The sequence below is a fragment of the Aphidius gifuensis genome, linkage group LG2 (assembly GCF_014905175.1).
Source record: "Aphidius gifuensis isolate YNYX2018 linkage group LG2, ASM1490517v1, whole genome shotgun sequence".
In the NCBI taxonomy this organism is placed as follows: domain Eukaryota; kingdom Metazoa; phylum Arthropoda; class Insecta; order Hymenoptera; family Braconidae; genus Aphidius; species Aphidius gifuensis.
This window is the reverse complement of record NC_057789.1, coordinates 21,331,721-21,348,853: the sequence shown is the minus strand read 5'-3', so window position 1 is coordinate 21,348,853 and position 17,133 is coordinate 21,331,721. Positions and strand designations below refer to the sequence as shown.

General features: G+C 29.8%; 1 protein-coding gene and 1 pseudogene across 1 annotated transcript; one reads left to right on the top strand and one right to left on the bottom strand.

The window, feature by feature from the left end:
- Window positions 1-3,760: 3,760 nt before the first annotated feature.
- Window positions 3,761-14,145, top strand: LOC122850517 (annotated as a pseudogene).
- A 106-nt stretch (window positions 14,146-14,251) lies between these two features.
- On the bottom strand, window positions 14,252-15,704 carry LOC122850516. Its single transcript, XM_044149651.1, has 2 exons — window positions 15,525-15,704; window positions 14,252-15,439 (listed from the first exon to the last, which is right to left on the bottom strand). Exon 2 carries the CDS (start codon window positions 15,224-15,226, stop codon window positions 14,252-14,254), a length of 975 nt encoding a protein of 324 aa, XP_044005586.1. The 5' UTR covers window positions 15,227-15,439; window positions 15,525-15,704.
- Window positions 15,705-17,133: the final 1,429 nt, after the last annotated feature.

Below are 17,133 nucleotides of genomic sequence, written 5' to 3'. Positions count from 1 at the left end.
TTCATTATCAGTTGAAAAACCAAAAGCTGAACCATTCTCTAATTTTTCATAGTTTTCTAATGCTTTTTATAAGTATCTAAAAAATTATAAATAAAAAAATTTTTTACTCATAGTATTTATTGTTATAAATCAAATTCATATCAGCAAGAAAAGAACTTACGAGCTTCACTAACGACTGTCACAGTGCATAGAGACCAGATTTTTTGATTGTTAACCATGTTGCGGGTACAATATTTATTTTTCTTTGAGATGGTTCAGGACCACGCCCTATCTATTCCACTATTTGATATTCGTTGGGTGGTTTTGGTGTAGTCCTTTTTTTTTCTTTTCTTCATGAAATAAAGTTTATAATCACTCTTTACTAGTATCATTACACTTGTATCATTACAAACTGTTGAATTTAAAAGGTTTAGCGTAACGTAGCTTAGTACTCGGTGCTTTAAGCTTTACACCAGTCAATAATTCCGGACAGTCGACCTTACCATGTAACAAGTTTATAAAAAACATGACCATTAGAGTTTCACGTTGTATAGCCATAGGTAACATATTGGCAAGATCATTCAACACAGCATCATCATGCCTACGTGGTGCAATAAATCCATTGGATTTTTTTTTTCTTGATCAGGTGCTTGTTGAATCTACGTTGAACACTGTTTATTTTTTTAAATTGTTTCATGGAACGCATCGGATATGTAGGTAAACAGTATTCAAGTTTAGATCCAATAAACGCATGATATAGACATTTTATAGCTTTTGGGCACTTAAATGACTGTGTTAGCCTGATTACCAGCCCAAGGGCCACCATACCAGCTCTAGCTACATGTTCGATTTGATGGTTAAACAAAAATTTATTATCAAATTTCACCCCAAGGTCTATCACGTTGTCAGTTTGTGTTATAATTCTACCATCAATGATGTAATTATGAAACAAGGTGTTCCTAGCACGACTGTTCGTTACAACGTAACACTTATCTATATTAATTGACATATAATTTCGTGTACACCAGCCTACAAACTTGTTTAGATTAAATTGCAAGAATGAGCAATCATGTGCAGTTACAATTAGTAGAAAAAGTTTGACATCATCAGCGTATAACAAGGAATAATAAGATAGTGTGTGTGTCAGGTCGTTTATATAAATGTTGAACAATAATGGCCCAAGGAAAGATCCTTGGAGAACACCAGATGATGGTGAAAAAGGTGTAGACAATATCCCATCTACAGAGACATGGCAACGACGATCCGACAGGTAAGACCAGATTAAGTTTATAATACATAATGGAAGATTAATGAATATTAGCTCGTTAATAAGAGTGAGCCAGTCTATCCTGTCGAATGCCTTTGACATGTCTGTGTAGATGACGACAACCTGACCACCACTGCAGATACAATTCATAACGTATTCAGTGAAAACAGTCAAGTTTGTACAAGTGCTACGACCCTTGATGAAGCCATGTTGGTTTTTCGTGATATAAATTTCAAAATAAGCTAGTATAATTTTATATAACACTTTCTCGAAGACTTTCGAGAAGGCCGACAGCAACGATATTTGTCGGTAATTTTTTACATCTAATTTATTACCTGACTTACATAATGGTGTAATGATCGAGAATTTCCAACAAGTTGGGATTACACCAGCACGTAACGACTCATCGAATATAATTTTAAGTGGTACAATAAAAGCATCTGCACATTGTTTAATAATTGATGATGGTATTTTGTCATAACCACCTGAATTGGACTTCTTTAGTTCAAGCAAAACACGCGATATATCAAGTTTATCAATTGTAATCGGGTAATATAACTAGTTGTAATTAAGAGCTGATATTTGACAAGATAGTCAACTTGTAATGGAGCAAATATGCTTGAGAAATGAGAGGCAAACAAGTTTGCTATTATCGATGAGTCGTAGTGCAGTGTATCACCAACCAGTATGCAAGAAATATTATTATTATTCTTGAGTTTATCATTCACAAATGACCAAAACATCTTTGGGCTACTTGTGACACTGGACTCAATTGTACTATTAAAACTATTATGGTCTTCAATTATTAAACTTTTAATATTGGCATCAAGTACTTTTATACGCATCATATTAGTCTTGTTATCGTTTTTTTTAGATATTGCCCTGTATTTGTATTTACATTTGATTAAATTAATGAGATTTTTAGAGTACCAACGAGGAAAATTGCTTCTGTTCCTAGCCACGGTAGGCACTATGTATTGTTTGTTAATAATATTGTATAGAACAGAATAAAAAGCATCGCACAAACCATCAGCCGACACCACATGATTGAGTTCACTGTTCCAGGTGACAAGTCTCAGTCCCCTCTTAAATGAGTCTATATCAATAAACTTTAGATTAAATTAGTTGAATTTGTTATTTGGCATTGCATCAGCAAGAGCCTGCTTGAGAGTCATGATTTTTAGCAAGAAGATGAATTGAAATGGGTGGGTGGCACTTGTCAACTGTTACAATTGGATCAGCTGGTTTAATGCTATAATCCAGGTCATTTAAGAATGCAAGATCAAGTACATTGCCAGCCTGATTAGCAATGCAATTTATTTGCTGTAAATTAACTGCATGAGCCAGTGTGGCAAGAGCAGAAACAATCTTCCAGTTTGTCTTATTACACAAATTATTTTTACAAAACGAAGGCAAGTGAAAGTCACCAATTACCAAGACTTTAGAATTAAGTGATGATATATAAGCTTGAAGAGCTTCGAGGTAATTAATAATAACTTTATGTTTTGTGTTAATGAGATCTGGTGGTATGTGGAGTACAATAATACGATAATTACAACGACAGTGTTCTAAAAAGATACCCAGAGTATTAATCTCGTGTATATTATTAACTACAGCTGGTAATTTCAATTGGTGACATCTTGCTATGCTATTATTATTAAGAGCACATAGTACTCCACCAACTCTGCATTTCAGAACACAGTTTCTATCTTTCCTGAGCACAGTGAATTGATTACAATAAAAAAAAATGATATGATGAGATGTCAGCTGCAAGCCATGTTTCAGTAAGTAGAATTACATCAAATTGTGTGCTCAGTGAATTGACAAATATCTCGTTCATCTTATTTTTAATGCTCCTACAATTGAGTGCCTGGGTGCAATAAAGGCACGAGCGCTTGGAGCTCAACATGAGCGCTCGTGCCTTTATTGCACCCAGGCACTCAATTCTGATAATAAATGTTTAATGTGGTAGTGTTACCAATAGTTATGTCATGGTTGACAGCATTGCTGGATGCATCCGGGTATTGTACAATATTGACTTTATTATCTGTAACATTGAGAAAAGGGAGAGATTAGAAGAAAAAAAAATAATATACAGTAAATTGTGAAGTAATGAGTGAAGATATAAAGGTGTTATAGTTGTCGTTGTTGTTGCTGAGGTTGAGGTTGAGATTGAGTGATGCGAGGATTTGCTTGATAATTTCGAAGATGCCATCAACAAATCTTATTTTATCTTGTGTGTTGCCAGTAGAAGCTAGTTGAGTTGATAGTGTACGACGTTGTTGAAGTTGAGATGGAGTGTAATCACAAGTAATGTAAACATTATTTAGCCACTCAGTAAGACCATGATTTTTTTTTAGAGTCATGAATTGTTGTACAAATAAGTCTTTGTACAAGACATTTTGGAACCTGACTTTTGTCATGCGTGGTTTAGTTATAGCAAAAAATCGCTGTAAAACTTGGTCTTGGAAATGTCAAAGATCATATTGCAGGAATTATTCAAATTTATATGCAATGTTTTTAAAAGAAGATGCATTTCTTGAAGTTAATCTATGGGCTGAAGATACACGAGGAAATTATTTTGCTCTTGATTGTAAATGTAGATTCGATGATAATGCTGAATTTAGATAAAAAAATTTTTTTTAATTTATTAGCGTTTAAATTAATATATGAAAATTAAAATTTGATTTTTATTTTTAATATAGCGATGAAATTCAAAAGTGGTGAATGTGTTTCAATACCTTGTTATCCATCTGCTGTTGTTTATGATTTATTTGAGTGTTTATCAACTCATCTTGATAAATCTGGTTTTACTGATGTACCATTATTTTTCTTATCACCAGTTGCTGAATCATCACTTGCATATTCAAATATTCTTTCTGAATGGCTATCAACAAATAAACAAAATAAAGTTTATTTACCTGAAGAACCATTTCCACATGCATTTTTAGTTAAAAATTTGAGATTTAAACATTTTACATCAGCTTGGGCTGATGGTTTTAGTAATAAGTTTATGTTACAAGGGCAGTGGGAATAATGTGTGAATTTCCAAAGCGTAATAGGGGTAGTGCGTTTTTTGGAAATTCACACATTATTACCACTGCCCTAGTAACGTAAAATATAGTTCGTTACATGTGCCCAATCAGAGATCCCGCTCACAACTCATTTTGAGGGAAAACACTCGCCGAGGCTCGTGCTTGCCCCTCTAAATTCGTTGAGAACACACTCTCTGAGTGGGCACTTGTAACGAAATATATTAATCGTCAACCATGTGTTGTTTTTTGTGGTCATAAAAATTTACGTTTTGGTGATGCTGTACATTTTGTACAATTATGGGGTATTAATCCGCAACATACAATCATATTTACAGAACCAGATTTTCCATAATTGGATGCACTTGCAACATTTCAACCACTTGCTGTCCATGACAAAGCTGTTCATTGTCCAATTGATGCATTATTAAATTTTACACATTCTAATCAATTAATAAGAGATTTCAAAACAGATAACTTTGTTGTACCAAAATTTTATACACAGCCACCTTAAACATCCCCACATAGAGTTGAACTTGTTGGGGTTATTTATTTTTAAACAATATAATATATTCCATATGTACAAATTATTAATTTATTTGTTCAAATAATATTTTTAGGAAAAACCATTGATAACATTCAAGCGTGGTGAAGTTATAAAATTCCATTCAAAAGAAAAAAAGGACGTGTTTTTATTGACCCAGAGCTAGCTGGTAATATTATTTCAAGTAAAATTAGACCTGGTTTGAGTCTTGCATCTGTAACTAATGAACTTGAAGTTCAAGACAATGTTTATACAACCAAATGTCTGATCGATAGACTCGGATTAAAAAAAAAGCACTTAATTCAATGATATTAGATAATAATGATCTTGCTAATGGCAAAAAACATAAATATGGTCATATTGATCCACAAGAGCTTGTTATTAAATTAAGTCAAGACTGAGTACTTGGTGCAGAAGTACAACACACTCCAACATCAACAATTATTATTTTTGTAAGAATAATAATATATATTACATAACAATTGAATTATTATTTTTTTTAGGGAATTTTAATTTAATTTAATTAAGTCCCTTAATCTCAATACAATAAATATGGAAAATATCAGTAAATATAAAGAAAAAATCACTGAAAATAAAGAAAAATACGATAATTATAGGTAAATATCAGTAAATCTAAACGAAAATATAGGAAAATATTAAGGAAAAATTACTGAATATGGAAAAATGTGCGATCAATATAGAAAATATCATTCATTAGAAATAAATATAATTTACATAAAAAATTAAATTAAAAATTCAATACAGTGATACAATTCAGACACGAATTATACATGAAAGTGAAATAGAGGAATGGAAAAACAAAACTGGTAAAAAATTTACGATGGATATATGTCATGAAAGTGACAAAATAAGATGTATTTTTTTTGAAAAAGCTGCGAATAAATATCGAAGATTGATTGAGGTACCGTTATTAATAATATGTATAAAACAGAAAGGTTTCAAAAGAAAAATTATTTACATGATAAATTATTAAACATTCAAGTTTATAAAATAATCATATAATATATCAATAATATGGAGGAAAAAAAGTATAAAAAACTTATCGACCCCGAAGATATTGAAACTCTATTAGTCCGCAGTTTAATAGAGACCTAGATGCGTAATCATCAGAAACAGCAAAAAATGATAGACGCTATTCTCAAGAAATTAAAGCATTTCGTTCAGGACAAAAAAAAAGATCAACCGAAGCCTACAAAAATTTAAACTCTGAAATGCCATTTTTTATTCCCTCGATATCAGCTTTAGCACGCTTATCAGCGAATAGTCGATGTTGGTCTCAATCCTGTCGTTTTAAAAGCATTAGAAAAAATAGCATCCGAATTGTCATATAAAGATAGGCACGTCATCATAATTTTCGACGAAGTTGCCAATAAGGTTGGTTTATTTTTACATGAAAAATTGGAATAAATTTTAGGCTATCGCGATCTGGGGACGGTGGATGAATGTTTCAAACCCATTTGTAAAAAAACTTTCGTTATAATATTGGGGGGGGGGGGAACTTTATGAACAGTTTACACAACCACTAGGTCTTTGGTTTCCGGGAGCTGTAATACAATCGAATAGAATTGTTACGATAATACCCCACGTTATTTGTAGCGTACAGTATGTGGTTTCATTGTAATTAGTTGCGTGTGCGATCAAGGTACAACTAATGTAGCTGCTTATAACAAGCTCAAAAGTACATCAGAATTACCGCAGAGTAGTACATTTTTTCTTGTTGAAGGTTCAAAAATTGCAATACTTTACGATCGGCCCTATTTAATTAAGTGTTCAAAGAATTTATTACAAGAAGATTGGTGGAAATAGCTGAAAAACGAACGAGCTGGTAATAAGTGTATTTGGGATTATCCCGGGCAAATTATGCATTACGATGGGAAAAAAGCTGGATGGTGTGATGTCATTTCCATGTTCAGAAAAAAAACAGGCTTTTAAGTTTACGGGAAAATCCACATACCGTTATATTTCTCCCACATCTAAAGAACAGATGAGAGTTGAATATGCTGTACAAACTTTTAGTGCATCGACAGCTAAGCATTTAAAAGGAGTTTATCGGCACCTCGATGAGGCAGAACGAGAGTCAATGCTTGAGACGGCAGATGTTTTTGAGGATTGGGATAGGTTATGTGATTCTCTAGTCAGTCAAAAAAAGATTTCGAAGCATATTAAACTTTCGCGTAGTGATCCAACGTCAACATCTAATCACTTAAAGATTTGAGAACTTTTTTAAGAAAAATTCAAAAATGGAAATTAGAAAATTATGAAAGAACGACTGCTCGAAAACCAACAACATTTGAAAACATTGTTACTACCTTGACAAGTTTTCAAAACGTTCGAAATATTTAGAATCACAAGGGTTTCAAGAATTTTTTACACATCAAGCGACACAAGATCCCTTCGAAAATTTCTTGGCTTCTTTAGATCAATCTGTGGCGACAGTACGAGTCTCGATTGTGTAACGTCTCGAGCATGCATGAAGACTGCATTAATCGGGAATTGTACTGAAAGTTATTCAAAGAAAACTAACTGCGAGAGTAATAAAAGAAAAAAATTATTAAGTTTCGATGATTTATTTATTTTGTAGATGATAATAAAGATAATAATTACGATAACGTGATCGACAATTGAGATCGGGTCCATAAAACGATAGGGAATAGCAAAGGGTCAAAAAAGAATCCGAATAAAACAACCTCTGCTCAAGATGGGTATTGAACTGGCCCTATACCGTTATTAGAATACCCCGATGATTCAGATTGTGACTCTAGTGATGACAAAGGCGAGCTTTACATTGCCTAGGATCCAGAAAGTGTTGTTAATGATGATATTCCAGTGTTTCGAGTTTCTGGAAGTCAATCGAAAAGTGTGGAAGATCTTATCGTAGGTACTTGTGACATTGCCAACATTGTTATTGCTGAATTTGCTATAGAAGTTTTCAAAAATATGAAATCAGATTGTAACAGTTGCTCACGTATCATGGACGTATCATTTAATCCTTATTGACCGTTACTAATAGTAAGTTTTGAAATAGCTATCAACCAGTTTAATAGTAATGTCAAATTATTGTTATACAAAAACGATATTTTACGCAAAGCACAATTGTTATTGCACGAAGTTGTTCCTTCAAATTGGTTTATATGCACTCATCATGATCTTAGGACAGATTTTATTAATCATCTTAGTGAAGAACTATTTATAGAATCTTGCCGGACCGTGAATAATGCATTTAGAGATCCGACTAAAAAAGAAGACGATAGCAAGAAGTTAAATGATACCGAAATTGTTGATAAAACGCGTTGTTCTACAATCCGACTTATAATTAACAATCGAAATTTAAAAAAGTAAAATTAGTAAAAAAAAGTAAAATTATTTGATATATCAATAATCGTAAAGAAATATTCAACATGCAGGTCAGATTTTAATAAAATTTGCAAACACAATTTTCAACAATATTCATAAAAAAAAAAGATCTGGTAACGTTTGTTGGGGCGTGTGGCCCGCGTTACCCGTTGAAAATTAAAAATTTTCAATACTCTGGCGTTTCTTAATTCCTTAGATATAATGAAATTATGGTTTTTTACAAAATTTTACGGTTTATTAATAACATTATTCAAAAGAAAATTTTCATGTTTATTGTTTTTTTTTCTCAAAAAATATTGGAGATAGCAAAAAAAACCGATTATGTGGGCGATAGAGTTTTTTGTGACGCAAAATAAGATCCCGTTACGAATTCTTGGTTACATGTCAAAAAAAAATTTCCAAAAAAAACTCGAAAAAAACCACGACAAGAAAAATCATGACAGAAAAAATTTTTTAAAAAAATTACGTCATCATAAATATTTTTTTTTCTAAATAATAAATTTAATATTTCATATAAATTATTTTTCTCATATGTGTAGCCGTTAGATTTTTTACTCAGCTAGTAGATTTTTTACTTGACCTTAATAATAGCCAAACAATCAATATCTACATCATTTTACTTAGCTAGATTTTGCACTTAGCTATATTTTTATAAAGCTAGATTTTCTACTAAGCTGTGATTGTAGCCAAACAATCAATATCTGCATTATTTTTCTTAGCTAGATTTTTTACTCAGCTGTAATTGTAGCCAAACAATTACTATCAATTTTAGTCAACGATTCAAATCTTTGACTCAGTCACTAGATATTTTTTGTCTAAATTTTTTTTTTTTACTTTTTGTTGTGATTTTTTTTATCGTGATTTTTTTCATCGTGATTTTTTTTGTCAAAATTTGTTTTGTCGTGATTTTTTTGTCAATTTTTTTTTTGAAAATTTTTTTTGTCGTGAAATCGAATTCTCTATTTTAATTTTACGTTGAGTTATTCATTGCCTAATTTTTCTGAATTGTTGAAAAATTGATTAAAAATATTATAACTCTCAGGATACTGAAGATAGAAACATTGTATTAGGCTCAATTGAAAGTTCTTAAAATGCTCTGTTGTAGGAAATGTGGGTTATTTTTTGGCCTTAAATGGTTTTTGAGAAAAGAAATCAAATATTTGATTTTTTTCATTTATTTTAAAGTTTTTTTTTTTTTCTTCAAAAACTATTGGAGATGTAGGGAAAAACCCACAATGCAGGCAATAAAGTTTTTTGAGACGCAAAATATGAGCCTAATACGAAGTCTTTATTCTAATTTTTGGTCAAGTTATTTAATATCTAATTTTTTTTAATTTGTTAAAATCCGTTATAAATTTCAAGATAATGAAAATAGATACATCATACTAGGCTTAAATGAAAGGCCTCACGAAACTTCATTATGGGATATTTGGCTTTTTTTTCGGCCTTGAATAGTTTCTGAGAAAAAAAATTAAATATGTAATTATTTTTTTTTTTCGTTCAAAAACTATTGAAGATAGAGGAAAAAACCGACAATGCGGGCGATAAAGTTTTTTGAGACACAAAAAATGAGCCTAATACGAAGTCTTTATTTTCATTTTTGGTCAAGTTATTCGATTTCTAATTTTTTCAAATTTGTTTAAAACCGTTATAACTTTCGGGATAATGAAGATAGAGACATCAAACTAGGCTCAAATCAAAGGCCTCACGAAGCTTCATTATGGGATATTTGGCTTTTTTTCGGCTTTGAATAGTTTCTGAGAAAAAAAATTAAATATGTGATTATTTTTTTTTTTATTTTATAGTTTTTTTTTTTTCGTTCAAAAACTATTGAAGATAGAGGAAAAAACCTATTATGCGGGCGATAGAGTTTTCGAAGACGCATCATTTAAGCCTAATACGATGATTTTCCTTCAGTTAGTTCGTAAGTTATGAACGTTTTTTTTTTTTTCGTTATAAAATACAATACTCCGGCTGAGCCTATGACTCCTAGCCTCCGTAAAAATTTATAACATCAAAAATTAAGATTTATTTGAAATGGTTACGTATAATCATCAATTATTATGCAATGTCAATTAATAATCAATTAATACTTGTTGATAATAATAATGATTAATAATTAATTGATCATTATTAACAATTAATAAAAAATTAATAGCTTTTTTTTAGTTCAATAATTGAGAAATATATGTCAAGAATCTATTTTTAAATGATACTCCAGACAATATTATAAAAATGAAACACTTATTTTTGAATGTGAATTATTTGCTGATATTTAAATATATTTATCAATATTTTTATGATGAAAATATTTTAATTCATCCATGGAATCGAAAAAAAAAAATTAAAAAAATATTTGTTCAAAAAAAAGGTATAATATTTCTTTTTCACTTACTCGAGTTATGAAGAAGTGCTAATGCTATAAAACCAATGACGATTGATAAATACTGACGAATAACATCACGATGATGTAAAATTTCCAAAAATACAACATCATACAGAGTTCCTGTTGCAATTGCTTGTTTATAATAATGATAATAATTCATTAATTTCTATTTTAATATTATTATTATTATTATTATTTTTTTACCTGAAGAAACAATGCAGTTATACTGGGATAAGACGAAGCATCCGTCTTATCTCCTACCATATATAATGCAATGACAATGTCAATACCAAGTAGTAATACAATGGCAAATAACACATGTAAAAATCATTTACTTTTTCGAAAGTTTTCGCAGCTATTAATTGTACAACAATACAAAATGCTAGTACAAATTCGTACAAACAGCCAATGCTATTTTTCTGTTATTAAAATACATTTAATTAAATTTATCATTCGAATTAAATGTCTATTTTTTTTTTTCAAATTCAACTTGAATCCTTGCCAGACACCACTTTCATCTTTCATAAATCTAATGATTAATTTTTCAAAACATCCATGAACAGAAAGACCAAGTATTGATAATCCTTTTAGAAATGTTCTTAACGTATTTTCTTTTGAATTTAAAATTTAAATTGGTAAATGATTGTAGCCATATTGTGTGAGTGACCATCGTCATCGATTTCATGATAATGATCATAATTACTAAATAAATAAATATACAATATTATTAGTATTATTGTTTATATATATTGTTACCGATTTTCTGACCTGAGCGGCAAAAACTATCGGCCAAGATTAACAACGAGGATTTCTCATCATCCTCCTCTGAATCACCAGAGGGAGCCATGTTGGTTATCTCGGAAGCCAGCAGCCGTAGGAGTAACGAGAACGAAATTCGGGCCTGTTAGGCCTTCAGGTTATGTTTTTGTAAAATGCACTTTTTGCATTCGTATTCATTATCATCACTACATTTTGGTTTATTTCTTTTTTCAGCACTATAAATTTTAATTATTTTTTTGTTATTGAAGCAACCATTTAATAAGTTTTATTATTATTTATAATAAGATGGTCTTTTTTAACCGTCTCATGGATCTTTATTGATACTGTCACACTTTTACCTTACCGTCCTTACCTCAACTGTGTGACAACAATAACATCAAAATGGCGTCGATAAAGTTTGATGCTTTATTTTTAAAAATTTATTTATTTATTCATTTTTTTCTTCAGTTCTAATTTATTGCTTATTATTTTCAATACATCTATATGGGAATTAAGATTTTTTTTTTTTTTTACTGTATTTATCATTTTTTTGACAATTAATAATTATTTCTTTATTTATTTCCAATTATATATATTTTTTCTTCAGTATATTTTATTCTTCCATCCTTTTTTACTACTCCCCTCCGCTCTTCTCGAGGACAGTGCAGCAGTGCGTCACAAGATGAAATTCATTTTTGCTTTTTATTACAGTCAGTCAATAAAAATGGATATGGATACATATATGATCAAGTGCATTCATCGCAACAATACTTACTCTACTACATAAACAGAATTTATAAATAGTAATTATCTTCAAACAATAATTACTCAAGATAGAAAATCTGGTTCTAAAATGACCGTCATTAACGCACCAATAGAGTGCAGAAATAATTATATGAAAGATAAAAACATTCATGAACGAATAAATACTTTTAAAATAAAGACTATTTTGGAACAAAAATTTGAGCCATATGAAGATGGTTTTATCATCATTAACACCTCTAAAGAGTTAAATACATTAAAAAAAATATACAATTTAGAAGGAACAAAATCTGTTGAGATTTGTAACAATTTAATGAAAAACAATGATAATTTATCACTCGAAAATGATGATGATTATTGCAAAATTTCAAAAAATAGCAAAAATAGTACTTATTATGCAGCTGATATTGAAAACCAAAGTTTTTTGAAAGAGTTTGGAGGTTCCGGAGAATACAATTTAACCAAACAAATAAAATAAAAAAATTAATAAAAAATGCCGATAATTAAAAAAGAAAAATTCCCGGAATACATAATCCTTACGTTCACATGGGCAGTAAAGCATCATCATTTAAGATTCACCTTTAAAATGGTAATTTGAATTCAATGAATTAACAATTACATGGTGCTCCAAAAATATGGCTAACTTCTAAAAATCCACAAAAAATTAGAAAAATATTGAATTATATTTAAAAAAAAAAAAATTGGCAAAGATTATGGAAATTGTATAAATCTTTTAGCACACAAGAGATTTATCGTAACTGGAAAGTTTTTACAAAAATATAAATTAAAATACATAAAAGTTATACAAAAGCCTGGTATGTTTGTAATCACCCATGCAAATTCTTTTCACGCTGGATATAATTTAGGTTTCAACGTTAACGAGGTTGTTAACCTTAGTGAAAAAAGAAGCATACGATATTTAATATGCAACATCAATTGTTCCTGTATTAATTGTGATGTAAGAATAGATGCAAGTGAAGCAATTGAAAAGTATTGGCCGGAAGCTTGAGAAGAAAACTTTAACAAAGGTGATCCAAATGATATAGAAACTCAAAGATCAGTTCAAGCGACACGTAAAAAAAACCTTAATGCCACCCGAAAGAAAGCGAATCACATGAAGCAAGAAAAAGCTCGACTTAGTGATCAATATATAGATAAATGGTTAAATTTCTTAAAAGAACAGCAAGTGCTAGAAATGACGCCAGTAGCTGTGCCATCGTCCCGAGACCCGCGACCTCCGCTGCGATCCACGGGTGATCGCGCGAAATACGCGAGACCTCACCTCGGGGTCCGCGAATTAATTTAATTGGGCTAAAGCGCCCCAATTAACCGCCCTAATTAACCTTTTTGATCGCAGCAGGGGGTCCTCTCATTAATTAATTAGAGCAATTTCATTAATTAATTGGAGCATTGACACAACAGCGGGTCCTCAAAGTAATTAATTAAAGCAATATCGTCATGGGTGGTCTCGATCTTTCATAAGACGCCATACTGATTTTTTAAAAGACGATATATCGGATTTTTTTTGACGCCATGTTGTTTTTTCATAAGATGCCATTCGTTCAGTCAATCAGCTGTAGTGCGCCCAGTCTTAGAAACCAACAAGTAAGTTTTATTATATGTTTATAAATTTTATATTAACTTATTGATATTATTGTTTTTCAATTATTTTGTGAACTAAAAACTAACTTTTTTATTCACAGATTTTAAAAATGGGTTTTGCAAAAGCAAAAAAACTGCAAAAAGCTAACGAACGCAAATCATTAAAAGATTTGAAGAGGAAAGTAGTTTATAAAATTACTGAAGTAGCGAGATTTCCAACATCAAAGTATGGTCCAGCGCTAACAGTCGAAATCAACAATGAAAATTATGCATATCTACCAAAAAGATTTGCTACACATTTCAATCAAGATGATCAAGAATTTAAGGAGCTAGAAAATGCTGTCAAGAAAGGAACACTAACATGGTTCTCGATGGCGAACATAATCAAGATGTATTATTAGATGATAGTACATATAATCTATATGAATTTGATGATGATGATGAGGAAATGTGAATGAATAAATTAAATAAATAAATAAATACACTAAAATTAAATTATTTTCGATTGTTTTTTTATTTAATTAAAACTATTAGTTACAATTAATTTATGTTAACTTATGTACTATTCCACTTATTGTTCTATAATCAATTCTTTTATCATGTAAAATTAAGCAATATACTGTCGTTCCTTGAGGAAAGTTTTCTTTTAATTCAAATTCTAAGCCTACATCTACAGTACTAATCTTTAAGAACTCATTTTGTTTACTACAATCAATAACAATTAATGGAGATTTTTTAATAAAACTATCTTTTGACACTAAATCTATTTTTGAGCCGTAGTAAGACTCTGCAGAATTAGCATACATATCGTATAATAAAGGAAATTGATTTTTTTCAATATCAAGATTTAAATTCCCATAAAGAAAAATTTGAAAATTAAGATAAAGTTTAACATTTGTTATTTTACAATGATCAAAATGTGTTACATCTTTTTGCCAATCATTTTTTCTATTTGATTGAAAACCAAGAATAACATAACGTGGCTTTTCCAGTTGAGTTGCAGTTTTCACTGTCCATATATAATGGGTTGTTTGTGGCAGCAATGTATATTCATATAAATCCCAGCTTCTAAATCCAATAGAAATGACAGGATCTTTTTGTATATATTTCATTATATCAATTTTATTTTTGTTTGATAACATCATATACGGTATTTCATAACCAGGTGGTACAGCAGGAAAAAAGTTATATATTGTATGAAATTTTTGTTGATTCACGTAAGCTCCCGTTGTAATGTTGCACTCGATTCTTAATGTATTCACTTTTAAAATATCAATCGGGTAATTTGATTCATGTTTTATATTAGCCCTCAATAGTTTCGGTGTAAATCCAAGTAAACGTGCTGGTGATTTTGGGATTACAAAACCAATGTCTCTTTCACTTGTGATATATGAATGTACAGTATTTTTATTATATGTAATTTTGATTCGATATTTTTCTAAGTAAGCAGCTAGATCATCTATTTCATAACTTCCAGTTAGTATTTCAATTGTAACATAACTGTTAAAATATGAAATCATATTATTTTTATGATCGATATTTGGTAATGAATTGAATGATAAAAATGAAACAAGTGCTGAGGAATAATTTTTTTCATTCCCGTATGGGTGGAAAGTAATCAGTTTCTGAGACTGAAGATTTACCGGTGAGAGTTAAAATAAATGTATCGTTCATTGTCAAGGTCGATAAATAACTAGTTGGAAATTTTCTTTTCCTCTGCTTTTATAGTTTTCCTGTGACAAATGCGAGACATAAATGTCCACAATTATAGGTATTCCAATCTTGATAACGTTTATGATTATAATTGACGTTACCAACATTAAGATAACTAACAAGATCTTTCGGCGGTTGTAAGTTTCCAAAACTATCAAAGTATATTGCTGAATTTTAATTGAGTCTTTTATATGCTACTCAATGTGTCCAGGATTCCTTTTATCATCTAAATAAATGATTCCACACTCTTGTTTCCATAGTCCATTTTCTGGCATATCATTTCGCATAAAAACTCTACGGAAATAAGCAATTTTTAAGTGTTTAGCAAAATTTAATAAATCACCGTCAGTTAAAGCTCTTTGTGGTAGCATCAGTTGAAGTTTTTTGGGGAAAAAAAATTAGTAATGCATGCATTCATTTTATTTATAATAAAAAAAATTTTTACATTGAAAAATTACAAAAAAAAAAACAAACACGTAAGTATAATAATGAATAAATTATTATTATATAATCAAACAATGCAAATGACAAGTTGAATGCAGGTAAGTTGAATATAGTTTCAAAAAACAAAAAATTCAATAGTAATAAAGCATGCAATTATTTCATTTAAAATAAATTTATAATAAAATAACTTTCATTACATAAAAAAATATAGGTTGAAATTGAAAAAGTACCAAATTTTATTTCTATCTATAAATAAAACCAAGCAATAAATTTAGAAGCAAATTAAAAATGGATTTTTTTTGTAAAAAGACTTACCATTCGTCAAGAAACATTTGAACTGTATTTTTCCAAATTTATATATAATAAATTCAAATCACCTTTTTATTTCTTTAATAATTTTTTTACATGTAATAAAATTATTATTAAATATTTGATATTTGTTGTGGTAAATTCAACCATTAGAAAAAACGATGATGAAATTGTGCATTATAATAAGCGTTTGGTGGATTATCAACAAATGGTATTAATTCTGGATTATTAATACCCAATCCAGAATAACCTCCTGTCCATTGTTGATTAAATAAAGATGGTATAGGTAAAATTGGCAAATATTTCCACTGCTGAGGAAACAAAGAAGGTGCACCCGAAAAAAGCCAAGTTGGTGAGACCAAGTTTGTTGGTGTTGGATTCAGCAATGGAATAATCATAGTTGGTACCGCTTTATTTTTTTTCAACATCTATGAAAAAAAAAATTATTATTAATGAATTTATAATTATTCATGTTTAATAAATAATTGTTTCATTTCAGTACATAAAAAAAAAAAAAAAACATACATATTCTAGTTGAGCTACTCTTTTTTTGAGCATTTTATTTTCTTCTTCTTGTTGCTTCAACTTCTTCATATCATCCTCTGTTATTGTTTCATTATAAATTTTTTCTTGTAATTGAAAAATTTCATTATTTTCAACATTATTTTGAATATCCTTTGGTGGTTCAACAAATATTAGTTTTTCTTTTTGATTGTAGTGGATTATTTATTTCAATTGATTCAAATTTTTTTTCACCTTGATCAATTGTTTGAGCAGAATTTTGATTGCCATTAATATCAACTCTAATTTTTTTTAAAACCTGTTGTTATTTTTTTGGCACTTCAGTTGAAGAATGTTTTGGTGGTCTTCCTCAAGGCTTAACTGGAGCATCAAGTTCTTTAAAAGAACAAAAGGCATGATCAATCATTAAAAATAAATAATTACAGTCGAACAAAATATT